The sequence below is a fragment of the Pseudophryne corroboree genome, chromosome 3 (assembly GCF_028390025.1).
Source record: "Pseudophryne corroboree isolate aPseCor3 chromosome 3, aPseCor3.hap2, whole genome shotgun sequence".
In the NCBI taxonomy this organism is placed as follows: domain Eukaryota; kingdom Metazoa; phylum Chordata; class Amphibia; order Anura; family Myobatrachidae; genus Pseudophryne; species Pseudophryne corroboree.
In genome coordinates, this window is record NC_086446.1 from 542,139,023 (window position 1) to 542,159,088 (window position 20,066).

At 45.8% G+C, this 20,066-nt stretch overlaps 1 protein-coding gene across 3 annotated transcripts; it reads right to left on the reverse strand.

Annotated features, from left to right (window-relative positions):
- Positions 1–7,973: 7,973 nt before the first annotated feature.
- Positions 7,974–15,340, reverse strand: MCRIP1 (MAPK regulated corepressor interacting protein 1). Of its 3 annotated transcripts, none has more exons than XM_063961201.1 (5): positions 15,233–15,340; positions 14,334–14,405; positions 13,800–13,918; positions 13,518–13,616; positions 7,974–8,642 (listed from the first exon to the last, which is right to left on the reverse strand). In XM_063961201.1, the coding sequence occupies exons 2-5, from the start codon at positions 14,339–14,341 to the stop codon at positions 8,578–8,580; spliced, it is 291 nt and encodes a 96-aa protein (XP_063817271.1). In that variant the 5' UTR covers positions 14,342–14,405; positions 15,233–15,340; the 3' UTR covers positions 7,974–8,577. The 3 variants fall into 3 exon arrangements, with proteins under 3 accessions (XP_063817271.1, XP_063817272.1, XP_063817273.1); XM_063961202.1 differs by having other exon boundaries at positions 15,157–15,246; XM_063961203.1 differs by lacking the exon at positions 15,233–15,340 and adding an exon at positions 14,940–15,133.
- Between the last annotated feature and the right edge of the window lie 4,726 nt (positions 15,341–20,066).

Genomic DNA, 20,066 nt, shown 5'->3' on the forward strand with positions numbered 1-20,066 from the left:
GATCTTCACATACTCACCCGGCTTCTTTCTTCTGGCTTCTGTGAGGGGGGTGACGGCGCGGCTCCGGGAACAAGCAGCTAGGCGCACCAAGTGATCGAACCCTCTGGAGCTAATGGTGTCCAGTAGCCTAAGAAGCAGAGCCCTTAACTAAGTAGAAGTAGGTCTGACTTCTCTCCCCTCAGTCCCACGATGCAGGGAGCATGTAGCCAGCAGGTCTCCCTGAAAATAAAAAACCTAACAAAAGTCTTTTCTAGAGAAACTCAGTAGAGCTCCCCTAGCGAGTGTCCAGTCACTCCTGGGCACAAAGTCTAACAGGTCTGGAGGAGGGGCATAGAGGGAGGAGCCAGTAGACCCCGGTCAAAGTCTTTTCAATATGCCCAAGCTCCTGCGGATCCCGTCTATACCCCATGGTCCTTTTGGAGTCCCCAGCATCCTCTAGGACGTAAAAGAAAAAAAGACGCTCAGCACTACAGAGTCACACGGCACTCACGCGTTATGTGTAACGTGATTTCTAGCGCACGGAGCAACAGAGTCCCACCACGGCATGGAGCAACTTCAAGGGCTGTTTAGCGTGACTGCAGCAAGGATGTAAGAAGACACATCTGTGCACAAGTTTTGCAGGTACATTTAAAGCTGCATTACCTCCTAAAGTCATGATCATTTTCATTCAACACAGTAAAACGCACGCACTGAGGTTGTGAATCTGTGATTGTCTCTTGTAACTGCAGCTCCCTCCGACAGAAAGTCACACCACCACCTGAATTGCACCGGGCTGTTAGACAAGAACAGTGACCCAGAGAAAAGGACTGCTCTTCCCTCTCTGGCGAGTGTGAGGAGCTAGTTAGCTCAAGGTGCTAATGTAGCGTTAATAAAGATGTTCACAATAGATTTATGTTGTTGGTTAATATCCTCAACTGTTAATAATATGATTTGTGATGTATTGTTGCTAACTTTTTGCTGCCTTCACTTGGAGTAAATATGCATAACAAATGTTTTTAGAAAATACTAGTATATTGTACCCGGTCCCCTGGGTCCAGATCCTGCTGCATCTCCCAGTCCACTGACTCCCGTGGCTATTATTTGCTTGATCCGGCAGGTCATGCTAGGGTAATACTGTAGCTTGCTACAGTGGGAGCTATTGGAGGGGCTGCATGCACCTGCATGTTGGAGACAGGACAGACCTTAGTACAGTTCCGGTATGAATGGTCGACATTCATTAGGTCGACATTGACATGGTCGACATGGACTAATGGTCAACACATGAAAAGGTCGACATGAGTGTTTTTTTTTTTACTTTTTTGGTGTCGTTTTCTGCGTAAAGTGACTGGGAACACCAATTAGTGCACCGCGTCCCCTCGCATGGCTCGCCATACTTCGAGCAAGGTGCCTCGCTTCGCTCGGCACATGTTACAGCTTCCAATCGTAGTCCACGTGGATCTTAAAGTATGAAAAAGTTCCAAAAAAGAAAAAAATATAAGTGAAAAACTCATGTCGACCTTTTCATGTGTCGACCATGTCAATGTCGACCAATAGTGGACGACCTAATGAGTGTCGACCATCTGAACGGATACCCCTTAGTACAGAGGTCCCAAATGCAGTCCTCAAAGCACCCCAACGGTCCAGGTTTTAAGGATAACTTTGCTTGGGGACCGGTAACCTTATTAAGACATCAATGAATATCCTTAAAATCTGAACAGTTATGGTGCCTTGAGGACAGAGTTTGGGAACCACTGTTTCTCTAACGTCCTAGTGGATGCTGGGGACTCCGTCAGGACCATGGGGAATAGCGGCTCCGCAGGAGACAGGGCACAAAAGCAAGCTTTTAGGATCACATGGTGTGTACTGGCTCCTCCCCCTATGACCCTCCTCCAAGCCTCAGTTAGGTTTTTGTGCCCGTCCGAGAAGGGTGCAATCTAGGTGGCTCTCTTAAAGAGTTGCTTAGAAAAAGTTTTTAGGTTCTTTATTTTCAGTGAGTCCTGCTGGCAACAGGCTCACTGCATCGAGGGACTTAGGGGAGAGAATTTCAACTCACCTGCGTGCAGGATGGATTGGATTCTTAGGCTACTGGACACCATTAGCTTCAGAGGGAGTCGGAACACAGGTCTCGCCCTGGGGTTCGTCCCGGAGCCGCGCCGCCGACCCCCTTGCAGATGCTGAAGATTGAAGAGGTCCGGAACCAGGCGGCAGAAGACTTTTCAGTCTTCCTCAGGTAGCGCACAGCACTGCAGCTGTGCGCCATTGTCTGTCAGCACACTTCCCACAGCGATCACGGAGGGTGCAGGGCGCGGGGGGGGGCGCCCTGGCAGCAATGTAGAATACCTGTATGGCGAAAAATACATCACATATAGCCCTTGAGGCTATATGGATGTATTTAACCCCTGCCAGACTTCACAATCTCCGGAGAAGAAGCCCGCCGAAAAGGGGGCGGGGCCTATTCTCCTCAGCACACAGCGCCATTTTCCCTCACAGAAAGGCTGAGGGGAAGGCTCCCAGGCTCTCCCCTGCACTGCACTACAGAAACAGGGTTAAAACAGAGAGGGGGGGCACTGATTTGGCGATATACATATATATTAAATGCTATATGGGAGGAACACTTATATAAGGGTTGTCCCTGTATAATTATAGCATTTTGGTGTGTGCTGGCAAACTCTCCCTCTGTCTCCCCAAAGGGCTAGTGGGTCCTGTCCTCTATCAGAGCATTCCCTATGTGTGTGCTGTATGTCGGTACGTGTGTGTCGACATGTATGAGGAAAATGTTGGTGAGGAGGCGGAGCAAATTGCCTGTAATGGTGATGTCACTCTCTAGGGAGTCGACACCGGAATGGATGGCTTACTTATGGAATTACGTGATAAGGTCAACACGCTGCAAGTGGGTTGACGACATGAGACGGCCGGCGAACAAATTAGTACCGGTCCAGGCGTCTCAGACACCGTCAGGGGCTTGTAAAAACGCCCATTTACCTCAGTCGGTCGACATAGACCCAGACACGGACACTGATTTCAGTGTCGACGGTGAAGAAACAAACGTATTTTCCTTTAGGGCCACACGTTAAGGGCAATGAAGGAGGTGTTACATATTTCTGATACTCCAAGTACCACAAAGAAGGGTATTATGTGTGAGGTGAAAAAACTACCTGTAGTTTTTCCTGAATCAGATAAATTAAATGAAGTGTGTGATGATGCGTGGGTTTCCCCCGATAGAAAATTATTGGCGGTATACCCTTTCCCGCCAGAAGTTAAGGCGCATTGGGAAACACCCCTCAGGGTGGATAAGGCGCTCACATGCTTATCAGAAAAATATCCTAAAAAGTATACACACACATGCTGGTGTTATACTGTGACCAGCGATCGCCTCAGCCTGGATGTGCAGAGCTGAGGTGGCTTGGTCGGATTCCCTGACTAAAAATATTGATACCCTTGACAGGGACAGTATTTTATTGACTATAGAGCATTTAAAGGATGCATTTCTATATATACGAGATGCGCAGAGGGATATTTGCACTCTGGCATCAAGAGTAAATGCGATGTCCAGATCTGCAAGAAGATGTTTATGGACACGACAGTGGTCAGGGGATGCAGATTCCAAACGGCACAAAGATGTATTGCCGTATAAAAGGGGAGGAGTTATTTGGGGTCGGTCCATGGGACCTGGTGGCCACGGCAACTGCTGGAAGATCCACCGTTTTTTACCCTAAGTCACATCTCTGCAGAAAAAGACACCGTCTTTTCAGCCTCAGTCTTTTCGTCCCTATAAGATATCTGCCCAGGGATAGAGGAAAGGGAAGAAGACTGCAGCAGGCAGTCCATTCCCAGTAACAGAAGCCCTCCACCGCTTCTACTAAGTTCTCAGCATGACGCTGGGACCGTACAGGACCCCTGGATCCTACAAGTAGTATCAAAGGGGCACAGATTGGAATGTCGAGGCGTTTCCCCCCTCGCAAGTTCCTGTAGTCTGCTGTACCAATGTCCCCCTCCGACAGGGAGGCAGTATTGAAAACAATTCACAAGCTGTATTCCCAGCAGGTGATAATAAAATTACCCCTCCTACAACAAGGAAAGGGGTATTGTTCCACACTATAGGGTGGTACTGAAGCCAGAAGGCTAGGTGAGACCGATTCTAAATCTGAAAAATTTGAACACTTACAAGGGTTCAAATCCAGATGGAGTCACTCAGAGCAGTGATAGCGAACTGGGAACAAGGGGACTATATGGTGTCCCGGGACATCAGGGATGCTTACCTCCATGTCCCAAAATTTGCTTTTCTCACCAAGGGTACCTCAGGTTCGTGGTACAGAACTGTCACTATCGGTTTCAGACGATGCCGTTGGAGTGTCCAAGGCACCCCGGGTCTTTACCAAGGTAATGACCGAAATGAGGATTCGTCTTCAAAGAAAATGGACGACCTCCTGATAAGAACAAGGTCCAGAGAACAGTTGGAGGTCGGAGTAGCACTATCTCAAGTAGTTCTACGACAGCACGGGTGGATTCTAAATATTCCAAAACCGCAGTTGTTCCGACGACACGTCTGCTGGTCCTAGGGATGATTCTGGACACAGTCCAGGAAAAGGGTGTTTCTCCCAGAGGAGAAAGCCAGGGAGTTATCCGAGCTAATCGGGATCCTCCTAAAACCAGGAAAAGTGTCAGTGCATCATTGCACAAGAGTCTTGGTAAAAAATGGTGGCTTATTACGAAGCGCTTCCATTCGGCAGATTTCACGCAAGAACTCTTCAGTGGGATCTGCTGGACAAATGGTCCGGATCGCATCTTCAGATGCATCAGCGGATAACCCTATATCCAAGGACAAGGGTGTCTCTCCTGTGGTGATTACAGAGTGCTCATCTTCTAGAGGGCCGCAGATTTGGCATTCAGGATTGGATGCTGGTAACCACGGAGGCCAGCCTGAGAGGCTGGGGAGCAGTCACACAGGGAAAAAATTTCCAGGGAGTGTGATCAAGTCTGGAGAATTCTCTCCACATAAATATACTGGAGCTAAGAGCAAATTTGTAATGCTATAAGCTTAGCAAGGCCTCTGCTTCAAGGTCAGCCGGTATTGATCCAGTGGGATAACATCACGGCAGTCGCCCACGTAAACAGATAGGGCGGCACAAGAAGCAGGAGGGCAGTGGTCAAAACTGCAAGGATTTTTCGCTAGACGGAAAATCATGTGATAGCACTGTCAGCAGTGTTCATTCCGGGAGTGGACGACTGGGAAGCAGACTTCCTCAGCAGGCACGACCTCCACCCGGGAGAGTGGGAACTTCATCGGGAAGTTTTCCGCATGATTGTGAACCGTTGGGAAAGACCAAAGGTGGAAATGATGGCGTCCCGCCCGAACAAAAAACGGGACAGGTATTGCGCCAGGTCACGAGACCTTCAGGCGATAGCTGTGGACGTCCTGGTAACACCGTGGGTGTAACAGTCGGTGTATGTGTTCCCTCTTCTGCTTCTCATAACCAAGGTATTGAGAATTATAAGACGTAGAGGAGTAAGAACTATACTCGTGGCTCCGGATTGGCCAAGAGGGACTTGGTACCCGGAACTTCAAGAGATGCTCACAGAGGACTAATGGCCTCGGGAGCTAAGATGGGATTTGCTTTCAGCAAGAACCATGTCTGTTCCAAGAGGAACCGTGGCATCTGCCTCTAAGAAAGGACCTGCTCCAGCAGGGACCTTGTCTGTTCCAAGACTTACCGCGACTGCGTTTGACGGCATGGCGGTTGAACACCGGATCCTAAGGGAAAAGGCATTCCGGAAGAGGTCATACCTACCCTGGTCAAAGCCAGGAAGGAGGTGACCGCACAACGTTATCACCACATGTGGTGAAAATATGTTGCGTGGGTGAGGCCAGGAAGGCCCCACGAAAAAATTTCAACTAGGTCGATTTCTGCACTTCCTGAAAACAGGAGTGTCTATGAGCCTCAAATTGGGGTCCATTAAGGTTCAAGTTTCGGCCCTGTAGATTTTCTTCCAGAAAAAATTGGCTTCAGTTCCTGAAGTCCAGACGTTTGTCAAGGGAGTATTGCATATACAGCCCCTTGTGTGCCTCCAGTGGCACCGTGGGATCTCAACGTAGTGTTGGGATTCCTCAAATCATATTGGTTTGAACCGATCAAATCTGTGGATTTGAAATATCTCACATGGAAAGGGACCATGTTGTGGCCCTGGCCTCGGCCAGGCGATTGTCAGAATTGGGGGCTTTGTCTTAAAAAAAAAAAAAAAAAAGCTCATATTTGTTTTTCCATTCGGACAGGGCAGAACTGCGGACTCGTCCCCAGTTTCTTCCTAAGGTGGTGTCAGCGTTTCGCCTGAAACAACATATTGTGGTGCCTGCGGCTACTAGGGACTTGGAGGACTCCAAGTTGCTAGACGTTGTCGGGGCCCTAAAAATAGATATATATATATATATATATATATATATATATATATTTATATATTTCCAGGACGGCTGGAGTCAGAAAGTCTGACTTGCTGTTTATATTGTATGCACCCCAAAAGATGGGTGCTCCTGCTTCTAAGCAGACTATTGCTCGTTGGATTTGTAGTACAATTCAGCTTGCACAGTCTGTGGCAGGCCTGCCACAGCCAAAATCTGTCAATGCCCATTCCACAAGGAAGGTGGGCTCATCTTGGGCGGATGCCCGAGGGGGTCTCGGCTTTAAAATTTTGCCGAGCAGCTACGTGGTCAGGGGGGAACACGTTTGTAAAATTCTACAAATTTGATACCCTGGCTGAGGAGGACCTGGAGTTCTCTCATTCGGTGCTGCAGAGTCACCCGCACTCTCCCGCCCGTTTGGGAGCTTTGGTATAATCCCCATGGTCCTGACGGAGTCCCCAGCATCCACTAGGACGTTAGAGAAAATAAGATTTTACTTACCGATAAATCTATTTCTCGTAGTCCGTAGTGGATGCTGGGCGCCCATCCCAAGTGCGGATTGTCTGCATTACTTGTACATAGTTATTGTTACAAAAATCGGGTTATTATTGTTGTGAGCCATCTTTTTTAGAGGCTACTTCATTGTTATCATACTGTTAACTGGGTTCAGATCACAAGTTGTACGGTGTGATTGGTGTGGCTGGTTTGGGTCTTACCCGGGATTCAAGATCCTTCCTTATTGTGTACGCTCGTCCGGGCACAGTACCTAACTGAGGCTTGGAGGAGGGTCATAGGGGGAGGAGCCAGTACACACCATGTGATCCTAAAAGCTTGCTTTTGTGCCCTGTCTCCTGCGGAGCCGCTATTCCCCATGGTCCTGACGGAGTCCCCAGCATCCACTACGGACTACGAGAAATAGATTTATCGGTAAGTAAAATCTTATTTTTAGGATATTATCATATAGCTAGCAAATATCAGGTCACCTTGCAAACTTATGTCTAAGCTCTGGCACTCATCCTTGGTAACATTCCCCAATTAACCTTTAGTGGTGCAGATAAGGTCTTACACTCAGAATGTAGCATCAATTTGAAAAATAAAATGTTTGCTAAATAACATATTAATTCAGGAATTAGCATTAAAAAATAAATTATGAGTGGTCACATCCCTATGAATTGCTCTCAGCATGACCAGGTCACTGCCAATGATTTTAGCTGACAAATACTTCATAGTTTCAGAATTCATTGCAAAAGAAAGGTGATAGACTGGCAGGACGGTTGCAGTTACCCACTATAGCTGTTAGGGAGGACAAGGTAATGGCATTTAACACACTATTATCAAAGTTAATACTTTTTTTTTTTTTTAATTAACCGTGCTGTGAAGATGACAGGTCTGCTTTACGTCATACACAGAGGTGGCCTGTTGTAGAGTACACAGGTTATGAATGTCTCGAATGCTGAAGATTTACTACCCTAAAATCAGTGTGTTTACTCTGTTAGTTGCAGAAAATGTGTAGTTAGGACTTGAATCCTGATATTAACTTCAAGATAAAATAAAAGGTAGAAATTGTTTCCTTTCATGGTCATAAAGCAGGCATCAGAAGTCCTTTCTAACATTTTATCACTAAGACATACAAATAGGCAGAACACACAAAACTATTAACAATTAAAAACTCCAAATTAACAGAGTACTGAAGTACTGTGTCAATTATCATCCAGTCTGTATACTCGCACCACTGTAGCCATTGTGAGTGTGTGATATCATCTGTACTTGGATGCACTGGAAGATTGCATTTTGGATAATATTAGTGGTGGTAATGTTGCAGGACAACAGCGTGGTACAGAGGTACGAGCCATTTAATAGCCTGTCGAGATCTGTGCTGTGATTTTACTCTTAACCCAGCCACAGCAGACAGCATTGATACATACCACCCACTGAGTCATGTTCTTAGTAAATGAAATGGGAGTTAAAAGGGGTTGTTGTGATCCATCAGTATGTGGACCGATGCATGGGGTAAATGGCATGACACATATGGTATAGGAAAAGGGAATTTAAGGTGGGGAGCAGAGGAAGACAACTCTGCTTAGTCCGCACAGTACAGTCCCAAAGTAGTCCCTTTATGTTGGTAATGGACAACCAAATGGAAGAGAATGAAAAAGTCCAAATTGAGCCAATAGGAGGAATGATGAGCCAAACGTGTAAAGTCATTATGACTTCTTCGGGTCCTGTGTGCCTTTCCTCTTCAGGTCATTCAGATCAACTGGTTTAAAAGCTGCGGAGATACAAAGGGGAATAACTGTTGAAATACTGTAAATGCTGATCATCTTACAAGTAAACCAATAAGGCTAATATCATACAAGTATTTAGATTTTATTACCTCTAGTAGATAGAAAAGTTTAATACTATTAATAGATTTTGCCTAGATGGGGATGACAAGCAAATGTCTACACTGTAATGGTTTAAAATCATCACAAGCAACGTTTTGATTCAGCAGGAAAACTTCTGAAAGAACCAAGAGCTTTACAGAAGTGTATGGCATTTATTATGCACCTACCACACAAACTTAAACAAAGGCACAGAAATGGCCAGGGTCAGTGATTTCCAAACGCGGTCCTATAGGCACCCTAACGATCCAGGTTTTAAGGCTATCTGTGGCTTGAGCACAGACTCTTAAATCAAAATGACAGATATTAATTAATTCACCTGTGCTCAATTATGAATATCCTTAAAACCGGACCGTTGGGGTGCTTTGAGGACCAGTTTGGAAACCACTGGCCTAGTCTGTTAAAGGGACAGTTTTTATGTATCAGCAATTTTTCACAGTTCTTTTTCTGCTAAGTACACCCGGGATCAATAAGATATCCCAGCGGTCAGGAGGCCGACACCAGGGTCCCGAAAGCTGGGATACCGGCGGCAAGCGCAACGTGTCCCCTCGCAGGCTTTCTGCGCTTCGGACTCGGTGGTGACGGTTATGTTCCCCCCCAAGTGGGGATTCAAGCCGGTGGTCGGGATTACGACCGCAGGTATTTCACCGGGTGTCAGGATTCCGGCATCAGCATCATGACAGCCGGGATCCAGACATCCGGTAAACTGACTGCCTCCCGTACACCCAGCTAACATGCCCTCAACTAAGGCAAAATGATTCCATGCACACTTTAAACATAAAAGGAGTTTATTTACTAAGTGGCTAAGTGGCAGTTTGTAAAAGCCACTGCTTCCAGGAGTGTTTAAGCCCAAAATGTAAAAGAGTAATGTTTCTAATTGAAAAATACATTTGTTTGGGGGGGTTTTTATTAAAAAGAATTGACCTTTTAGGATTTTAGGCTTAAAAATGCCAGGAAGCAGCAGATGCTAAAATAAGCACCCAAAATACAATTTGTACAGTTACCCCAAATATGTAATAAGCATTTCTCACCACGCATTTGGTTCATTTAAGGTTCAGCTACAATTTGTGTTCTCATTATCATGTACAACAATTGTATGTGCACACATATCAATCACATAAATTAAATAGATATCAGAATGAGGGAATTATGTTTAAACGTATTGATATTTACAAAGTGATGCCCCAAAGCCTGTGTCCTTGCTTATTCTATAGAAAGACAAAGTTGTTCCTTCAACATGCTCAGGTTTCGCCTATATATAAAACTTTATCACTGATCTCTGCTATTTGCCTATTGTACTGGGCCATCCCAGTGCCTTCTCCACTTGCCTGCATATTTTCTAATAGGTACTTGTGTTAAATGGACCAATCCATTGTCTGAAATCACAAAATATGAAAGTCTGCTGCCTCAGTTTTTATGATGGCAATTTACACATACTCCAGAATGTCATAAGGAGAGTGATCAGATGAATTGCAATTAATTGCAAAGTCCCTCTTTGCCATGACAATGAACTTAATCCCAAAAATATTTCCACTGCATTTCAGCCCTGTCACAAAAGGACCAGCTGACATGTCAGCGATTCTCTCGTTAACACAGGTGAAGGTGTTGATGAGGACAAGGCTGGAGATCACTCTGTCATGCTGATCGAGTTAGAATAACAGACTGGACGCTTTAAAAGGAGAGTGGTGCTTGAAATCATTGTTCTTCCTCTGTTAATCATGGTTACCTGCAAGGAAACACGTGCAGTCAGCACTGCTTTGCACAAAAAGGGCTTCACAGGCAAGGATATTGCTGCTAGTAAGATTGCAACTAAATCAACCATTTATCGTATCATCAAGAACTTCAAGGACTCTCTCAATAGTTGTGAATGTGGCTTCATAGCGCCCAAGACTGTCTAGTAAGTAAAAGGACAGTCTACTAAAGTAGATTCAGCTGCAGGATCAGGGCACCACCAGTGCAGAGCTTGCTAAGGAATGGCAGCAGGCAGGTGTGAATGCATCTGCACGCACAGTGAGGCGAAGACTTTTGGAGGATGGCCTGGGGTCAAGAAGGGCAGCAAAGAAGCCACTTCTTTCCAAGAAAAACCATCAGGGTCAGACTGATATTCGTCAAAAGGTATAGGGATTGGACTATTGAGGACTGAGGTAAAGTCATTTTCTCTGATAAATCTCCTTTCAGATTGTTTGGGGTATCTGGAAAAACGCTCGTCTGGAGAAGGAAAGGTGAGCACTACCATCAGTCCTGTGTCATGCAACAGTAAAGCATCCCAAGACCATTCATGTGTGGGGTTTCTTCTCAGCCAAGGGAGTGGGCTCACTCACACAATTTTGCCCAAGAACACAGCCATGAATAAAGACTGGTGCCAAAACATCCTCCAAGAGCAACTTCTCCCAACCAACCAAGATCAATTTGGTGACAAACAATGCCTTTTCCAGCATGATGGAGCACCTTGGCACAAGGCAAAAGTGATAACCAAGTGGCTCAGGAAACAAAACATTGAAATTTTGGGTCCATGGCCAGGAATCTCCCCAGACCTTAATCCCATTGAGTACTTGTGGTTAATCCTCAAGAGGCGGGCTGACAAACAAAAACCCACAAATTCTGACAAACTCCCAGCATTGATTACATAAGAATGGACAGCCATCAGTATGTGGCCCAGAAGTTGTTTGGCAGCATGCCAGGGGGAATTGCAGAGGTCTTGAAAAAGAAGGGTGAATACTGCAATATTGACTCTTTGCATAGACTTGTATGTAATGTAATTGTCAATAAAAGAATTTGACACTTATGAAATGCTTGTAATTTTACTTCAGTATACCATAGTAAAATCTGACAAAAAAAGTCTAAAAACACTGAAGCAGCAAACTCTACGAATTCCTTTTATATTTTTTTTTTTATTAGTCTTAAATCACATTCTAATCTCTCAATCATTACCATACTGCACAAATGTGTTGCAGTTTTCAGATTGTATCTTTTCTCTATTGTCTCATACTCTGGGTATCTGTCTGTTTTGCCTTATGTATAAGGTAGGTTGTGTTTTATCTTGCAACTGGCTTAACGCAGCAGAGCCATGAGACTGACTGAATAAGCAACTCTGCTGGGCTGCTTCTGTAAGGAGGAGTTAGACAGGAGTAAGGAAGGATCAAAGCACAGACTAAAACGACATCTCTATTACCACAGTAACTCTAGTACAGGCAGAAGTAGCCTGGAAATATAACTATGTCTCTACCCAGTTACAGCAAGTACACAAACAATGTAGCCAGAGGTCAATTCATGTAGGAACGATGCAAACTTGCTTATTCCGGCACACTCTGCAGAAGATGCGCATTGCGCACAAATCCTGCACATACCAAAGGCTTAATTTGTGCATTCAAATAAGGACCCCTATGGGACTATGAACAAACATACAAGGGGGGGGAACATAATGTGCTGTGACCTTCAAACGCTATCGCAACAAAACGACACAGACAGCATTGTCCTGCTGCGGTCTTTGGCCCGTAAAAGCAATAGCTAGCATATGCATTACCGGCACACGCAGAAACACTGGACCTTGTCGCCAGTGTCACAGCGCCGGCGGGAATGATGGGGCTGCAGCACTGTTGTCCATCAGCCACCCAGCGCTGTCAGCTCGGATACATAAAAAAAAAAAACTTGAGGCTGAAACAGCAGTCTCCTGTAAAAAAGCTGTGTCTTGCTGCTCCTGGCACTAAAACAAAACTGAATGCCCTGGTGCTGGGGAGGAGTTATATGTGAAGAGGAACCAGTGCATTCTGGGACCAAAAAGCTTTAACTGTTGGTGCTCGGTTTGTCCCAAAAGACCTAAACCCCATAGGGAAAAAAAAAAAACATTTTCAGAATTTTTTCCTTCCTAATATATTCCAATTTGCGGGTTATACAGAATGACCCTGCTGCTGCATTTATACTTATTTAGCAGATTTTTTTTAAACATTTTTGGTTTGCTTTTTATGCCCAAAAATAGTATTGTTTGGCCTGAAACCCCTCTATTCCCAGGTTGCCAATATATTCCATGGATAAAAGAGAAAGTTACAAACATTACAAGATAATGGAAAAATAACTTTATGGGAGGAATAAATAACTATACAGGTTGAGTATCCCATATCCAAATATTCCGAAATTCGGAATATTCCGAAATACGGACATTTTTGATTGAGAGAGTGAAACCTTTGTTTTTTGATGGCTCAATGTACACAAACTTTGTTTAATACACAAAGTTATTAAAAATATTGTATTAAATGACCTTCAGGCTGTGTGTATAAGGTGTATATGAAACATAAATGAATTGTGTGAATGTAGACACACTTTGTTTAATGCACAAAGTTATAAAAAAATATTGGCTAAAATGACCTTCAGGCTGTGTGTATAAGGTGTATATGTAACATAAATGCATTCTGTGCTTAGATTTAGGTCCCATTACCATATACGGAAAAATCCGATATCCAAAATACCTCTGGTCCCAAGCATTTTGGATAAGGGATACTCAACCTGTATTAGACTTTGTGTAAACAGCATATATCTGGTCCAACAAAAATGAAAGAAGTAGATAAGTACATTGTTTAGCATACAGCGCAGCTGTACTACAGATAAACAATATACAAATCACCAAACCAAAGTAATGATTGTTTCTGTTTAATTGAACTGAGTACGTGCATTTGTTTTACAATGTTCCAAAATATGCACTCCTGACACTACACTTATAGGTAAGCTAAGATGCAGAAACGGTCATCAGCTTATGCCTGAGAACTTACATTTCAGGTTGCTTGGCTGCTTCTCCACATATTCTTCCACAAGACCACGATCCATACCAGACACCTGATTTCTTAGGTCCCGCTCCACACACTGCCACGCTTAGATGGGAAAGCACACAAGAGTTACGCAATACAGGACAGGTTCTTGCTAAATAACTAGCACCACACATCCAGCAAAACTAAGAACACAAAAAAGCAGGCAGGAACAAATGATTTTACAGCAGTACTAATGGTATAAAGTAAATGGACAACAAATAAGCTTCAGAACAAAACATCTCTTACCTTCATAAATAAAACGCACATTCTCCTCATGAGCTGGAGTAAATATCTCACTGCTGCTTGGCGAGCGTGTGCTGCTTGTGGGGCGCTTGCCGTTATACACTACTCGAGAAACTGGGGAGCTAGAACATTATCACTTGTCAGACACTGATAGCGAAAACACAGCTGCAAACCCTCACCGTGACAGTCATTAATGGAAAATAAGCTGGGTACACACTGGGCTGACATATCGTATCCGGGACTACATATCAGAAGAAGTAATGAAGGATGGAATGAGTCCCCATTTCGTCCTTCATTATACTGCGCAGTGCCACATGCAACATCGCCTGGTTGGCCATGCAGCAGAGCCGACTGGAAGAAATCACTAACAACCGCGGAAGCACGCAGATTGGCCGTACCCACTACATGATCTGGCAGATAAGTCGTTCCGATTTGGCAGGAAACAATATATCAGGCCAATATCGCTCCAGTGTGTAACCAGCTTAAGCCAAAAGCAACATCAATTTTGAAATTTAATAATCTGAAACATAAACTCACCTAGTCATTACTGAGCAGTCAGGGATTTGGCTGGAAACGGATGCGTACCTTCTGGGCACAATGCTGGAGAAACTGAGGAGAAGAAGAGATAATACAAAGGGCCTCAGCGTCTATACACACACACACACATTACATGAAGCTCACAGGACAGGAAGAGGCAAGCAAATAACCTACTACTTATTATGTAGCACAACCTGCCAATCCCTGTACCTGGGTCAGAAACACCAGATCCATCAGGATGGTATGAGACACTACATGCAGCTGGTAGAGAAGTGTTGCATAGCACCATTATATATGGGTAGCATCATACAAATGTATAAGAGGTAGGCATACTGTACTTGCTGCCTTTGCCATTTATAATCAGAGCCAAGTATGGAGAGCTTGGGTGCATAGCATTCATGATTTCATATCAACTATAGATATCTGCAGCGACAGCCGTGAACATTAGAGCACATGCTGTGCTGGCATGGACAATGGGGAATAACTATGGGAGCATCGCTGCAGACACACACAGCAGTGCAGTCACGCAGCAGTAATTGCTGGTATTATAGGACATCCCTGAATACCTTCCCCTATACACTCCCCTATGGATGAGCACCTACCAACCTTAGCAGGTGCTCTGTGTACACAAAGCTGCATCTCTCTCCGGACTATGTGGTGACCGGGCTGTGGCTTCCGGTTGCGCGCGTGAGATGCGGTCGGAATAACGGTTGTGGGCGGAACAGGCCATATCAAAGCCGGGATGCTGGGACTAGTAGCGCAGCGACACACACACACACAAAGTGGCTGGGGCGGGTGACACTAGCACAGGCCTCTCACACACCTCCGGTTGGTAACAGTTCCCCGGCAACTGTAAGCCCATCACTACCGGCGCCCCGTCGCCACTGCCGACCTCTTACCGCTATTGTTGTTGTTGTTGTTGTTTCTCCGGTTCCCAGCTGGCAGGCCCGGGGCGGAAATGGCGTCACATTGGGCGGAAGTGTCCCCGGTGAGCAGCGCACGCACCTGGACGTGGGCGTGGCTAGGCGGTGCCACTTTGTCACGTGCTTTCCCAGTTAAAATTCCTGTTCAGTCAGAGTGGAGTGGACGGAGTACTTAGGGCTACAGCTAGCACGGTATATAGCCGCTGTGAGTGTGTGGTGCTCAGTGGTGTAATGAGTTTCCCAGGTGATTTATAGAGGGGTATTCAATTCTCTGCAGTGTGCATACCCTCCAACATTTTACACATAAAAATCGGTACAAACGTCAAAAAGGAGCGTGGTCACGGGTAAGGGGCCACACCCCTTTTCCTATACTTTCAATGGAAGTTTGGAGAGCCAAAAATCGGTACAGACCATTAAAAAAAAAGTACAGTTGGAGGGTATGAGTGTGCCGCCAGGTTTTATCGCGATGCGTGGCTGCACAAATATCAACCACGTTATAAATATCACGTTAGTGCCCGCAGTGCAAGTTTTCCCTCTGGGTTGCAAGTGAAAACGTACAATGCCAGCGGACAGGAGCGACGCATCATGGGTCAGATGTATTAAGCCTGGAGAAGGGATAAAGCAGTGATAAGTGCACAGTGATAACACCCCAGTTAGTCAGCTCCTAACTAATTTTTCAGATCCGTACTGATTAGCTGGTGCATTATCACCTTCTACTTATCACTGCTTTATAAGTTCTTTATCCCTTCTCCAGGCAAAACACATCTGCCCGAGGAAGAGAGATACAGATGCACACTCCTAGCACTAAGAACACTGATAGTAAAAATAATTTAAACCCATGTGATGAAGTCACCTTGCCGCGGTACATGGGCCCGCATATATGCGCAAATGTGTGCTAAGAACTTCAATTATACTCCATGTTAATTGTGAAGGTTTATTTAAATCATTTTTACTATCTGTGCTAAGAGTGTGCATCTGCGTCTCTCTTCCTCCAGCATAGTATTAGAAGCCTCAGCATGATAGCACCTCTTGATATCTTTAGTAATAGGATGTGCAATCCAGGTTCCCCCCTTTCTGCACTATATTTGTGTATATATTGTACACTGGAAGGCAAGGCTTCCTTCCTCTGGATTGGCACTCCTCCCCTTCACCCTCAGGTGTTTTAATTAGCTGGGTTCCTGCATTTCAGATCACACATTGATAAGGCCCTATTTAGAGGTAAGTCCTGAATACATTTATAGAATGTGATAGTATTAGTAATGTTAGGGACCCATGTGATGAAGTAACCTGGCCGCGGTACATGGGCCTGCATATTTGCGCAAATGTGTGCTAAGAACTTCAATTATACTCCATGTTAATTGTGAGGGTTTATTTAAATTATTTTCTCTAATGTCCTAGTGGATACTGGGGTTCTGTACTTTAGTATCATGGGGTATAGATCGGGTCCACTGGAGCCTGGCACTTTAAAACCTTTAGTGTGTGTATGTGTGTTCTGGCTCCTCCCCTCTATGCTCCTCCTATCAGACTCAGTTTAGAAAAATGTGCCCAAGGAGCCGGGTGCATTTCTCTGGAGATCCAGAGAGTTTCCTTTATGTTTTTATTTTAGTTAGTTATTTTCAGGTAGCCCTGGCTGGCAACCAGGCTACCTGCTTCATGGGACTTGGGGGGGAACGAACCAACCTCCTGAGGGTTAATGGTTCGTAATCCCAGCTGACAGGACACTGAGCTCCTGAGGTGCTGATCACACATCTGTAGTATGTGTGCCCACGCTGGCAGCTTGCCACCACCCTCTAACAGATGCCGAAGATCAAAGTGCGCTGAGCGTTACACAGGGGGTTCCGGTTAGCGGGTCCCCGGTGCAGTTGGCGGCAGGTCGCGCGGTGGTTACGGTCCACGAGCTGCGGTGCCCGCCGCGGACAGAACTGGCTCTCCTCAGCAGTGCTCACTGTCAGGAAAGGCTTTGTGTGCACTGTCAGATTTTTACTATGTATAACGGAGCCAGTATAAATAATTCTTATCACAGAGACCGGGCGCCATTGCAATGGGCGGGGCTTCCCAGAGTGGGACCTAGAGGGGGGAAATAGCCATCTCCTGCTGCTGCGGATCAAGGCTGCATGTACGCAGCTCCTCCGGAGACCCACGTGGTTACAGACTTCTGTCCTAGTATCAGGGGGTCATAGCGGCGGGAGCTCTCCAGCGGCAGCGCCACTGCACTTATATTAGATATACACTTGCATTCACGTTATCCGGACTCCAGGTCGACAACAAAAAGGTCGACACACCTTAGGTCGACGCCAATTGGTCGATACACCTTAGGTCGACATGGAAAAAGGTCGACATGGAAAAAGGTCGACATGAGTTTTTCACAATTTTTTTCTTTTTTGGAACCTTTTCATACTTAACGATCCACGTGGGCTACGATTGGAACGGTAATCTGTGCCGAGCGAAGCGAAGGCACCATGCCCGAAGCATGGCAAGCGAAGCGAGCCATGCGAGGGGACGCGGTGCACTAATTGGGGTTCCTAGTCACTCTACGAAGAAAACGACACCAAAAAAACATAAAAAACCCATGTCGACCTTGTTCCTGTCGACCTTTTGTCTATGTTGACCTAAGGTATGTCGACCAATTGGCGTCGACCTAAGGTGGGTCGACCTTTTTGTTGTCGACCTGGAGTCCCAGACCCGCATTCACACATTGGGGCTGTGTTTGTGTGCTTGTCTCCGTTTCCTCAGCATCACTCCAGGGGCTCTTTACAGTCTGTGTAGAGGCGTTTTCAGTGAGCTGCGCTGTATTTTCACTTGTGTCAGTATGTCTGTGGACATGGTTATGTGTGTTGCTTGTAACTCTACCCCTTCATCAGCGGGGTCCCTCATGGGTGAACAATGCTCCTTATCTCCAATCTCCACAGGGGCACAGTTCACAGGCACCTGCCTGGTTAGACAATTTTAAATGCATGATTCAGAATTAGCTGCAGCAAAAAGGAGAGACAGGTGTTGAAGCAGTCTATTGATTCTATGGCCAAAGCAGCAGGTACCAGAAAGGCTTCTCAGCCCCCTCTCTTGTTTTCACATAAACGCTCACTGCCACAGGTGCTCCAGTCTGATTTTGATCAGCCTGATGTGGATGATGATGATGATATGGATGAGGACAGATCTCTGTCCCCAGGGGGGTGGAGGCCCTCATTTTTGCTGTTAGAGAGGTTCTTCACATACCGGATCAGGAATCAGAACCGGATGAGGAGTTGTACTTTAATGTTAGACCAAAGACCTCAACAACTTTTCCTGTGTCTAAAGAATTAAACTACCTGGCCAGGGAATCATGGTTAAACCCGGATAAGAAATGTAAAATTCCTCAGAAGTTTTTAACTACCTTTCCCCTTCCCGCTGAGGACAGGAAGGTCTGGGAAAAAAACCCTGTCGGTCGATACGTCTGTGTCCAGACTGTCTAAGAAATTGGTACTGCTGGTACCAGGGGCTGTATACCTAAAAGAACCAACGGACCGTAAAATTGAGACCACTCTCAAGGCAATTTATACGGCAGCAGGTGTGGCACAGCGCCCACAATAGTTTGTGGGTGTATTTCCAGGGCAATGGTAAAGTGGTCTGATTCTGTTATTGATAGTTTAGACTCTCTGCCCCGGGATAAGGTCATTACTCTGCTACAACACATACAGAATGCTGCTAATTTTATGAGCGAGGCTATAAAGGAATTGTGTAAGATAAATGGCCACACTACTGCTATGGCTGTTTCGGCATGCAGAGCTTTATGGTTACGTCAATGGTCGCGGACACTGATTCCAAAAAGGGTGTAGAAAATCTTCCCTTTACATTTGATGTTTGGGGACGAATTAAATAAATGGATCTCCCAGGCAACGGCAGGTAAGTCTACCTATCTGCCATCAGCTGCGCCACCTGCTAGGCGTCCTTACACAGGACCCTCCTTGCAGTCCTTTCGTGTGGCGAGGTTCAGAGGCAGGGGCCGGGGCGTCTCCACCACTTCGAAGGGATCTCGTGGTAAGTCCCGTAAGCCTGCAGTTGCTGCCTCCCTCGACCAGACCACCGGATCCCCTGCCGCTAAGCCTTCCGCGTGACGGTTGGCCCCAGCAGCAAGGAGATTTTCAGGCAAGTGCTCGCCTTCAACACTTCGCTCACGTGTGGGTGAAGTCCTGCTGGGATCCTTGGGTGAGGGATCTCATTTCCCAAGTATACCGGCTGGAATTTCAAGCACTTCCTCCTCATAGATTTTTCAAATTGGTCTTACCAGTTTTGCCCGCAGCAAAAGTTACCTTGCAAGAGGCCATTCAAAAACTTTTGCGGACAGGGGTGGTGGTTCCTGTACTACCTCCGTTACACAACAGGGGTTTTTACTCCAGTCTTTTTGTCATTCCAAAACCAGACAGTTCGGTGCGACCCATCTTAAACCTGAAGTCAACCCGTATCTGCGGGTGTTCAAATTCAAGATGGAATCCCTGCAGGAAGTGGTGTTGATGGGAGTCAACATAGTCCCCTATTTTGACGATCTCCTGATAAAGGCTATGTCCAGGGAGCGTCTATTGCACAGCATCGATATGACGACTCTCCTGCTTACGGATCATGGGTGGATCCTAAACTTCCAGAAATCTCACCTGGAACCAGCACAACGTCTTCAGTTCCTGGGAATGATACGGGATACAGTGTCTCAAAATGTGTTTCTCCCGATGGACAAGGCCTTGGCTATCCAGGCTTATTGTCCGCTCAGTGCTCCATCCTCGCAAGGTGTCCATTCATCTTTGCATACGCTTGCTCGGCAGGATGGTTGCCGTTTACGAGG

What these genes read in the sequence shown, in the direction of transcription:
- MCRIP1 (XM_063961201.1), bottom strand. An exon ending in TGTGCGTTTTATTTATGAAG is followed by an intron (nt 13,617 to 13,799) that starts GTAAGAGATGTT and finishes TTCCCATCTAAG; the next exon opens with CGTGGCAGTGTGTGGAGCGG. An exon ending in GCAGCCAAGCAACCTGAAAT is followed by an intron (nt 8,643 to 13,517) that starts GTAAGTTCTCAG and finishes GTATCTCCGCAG; the next exon opens with CTTTTAAACCAGTTGATCTG.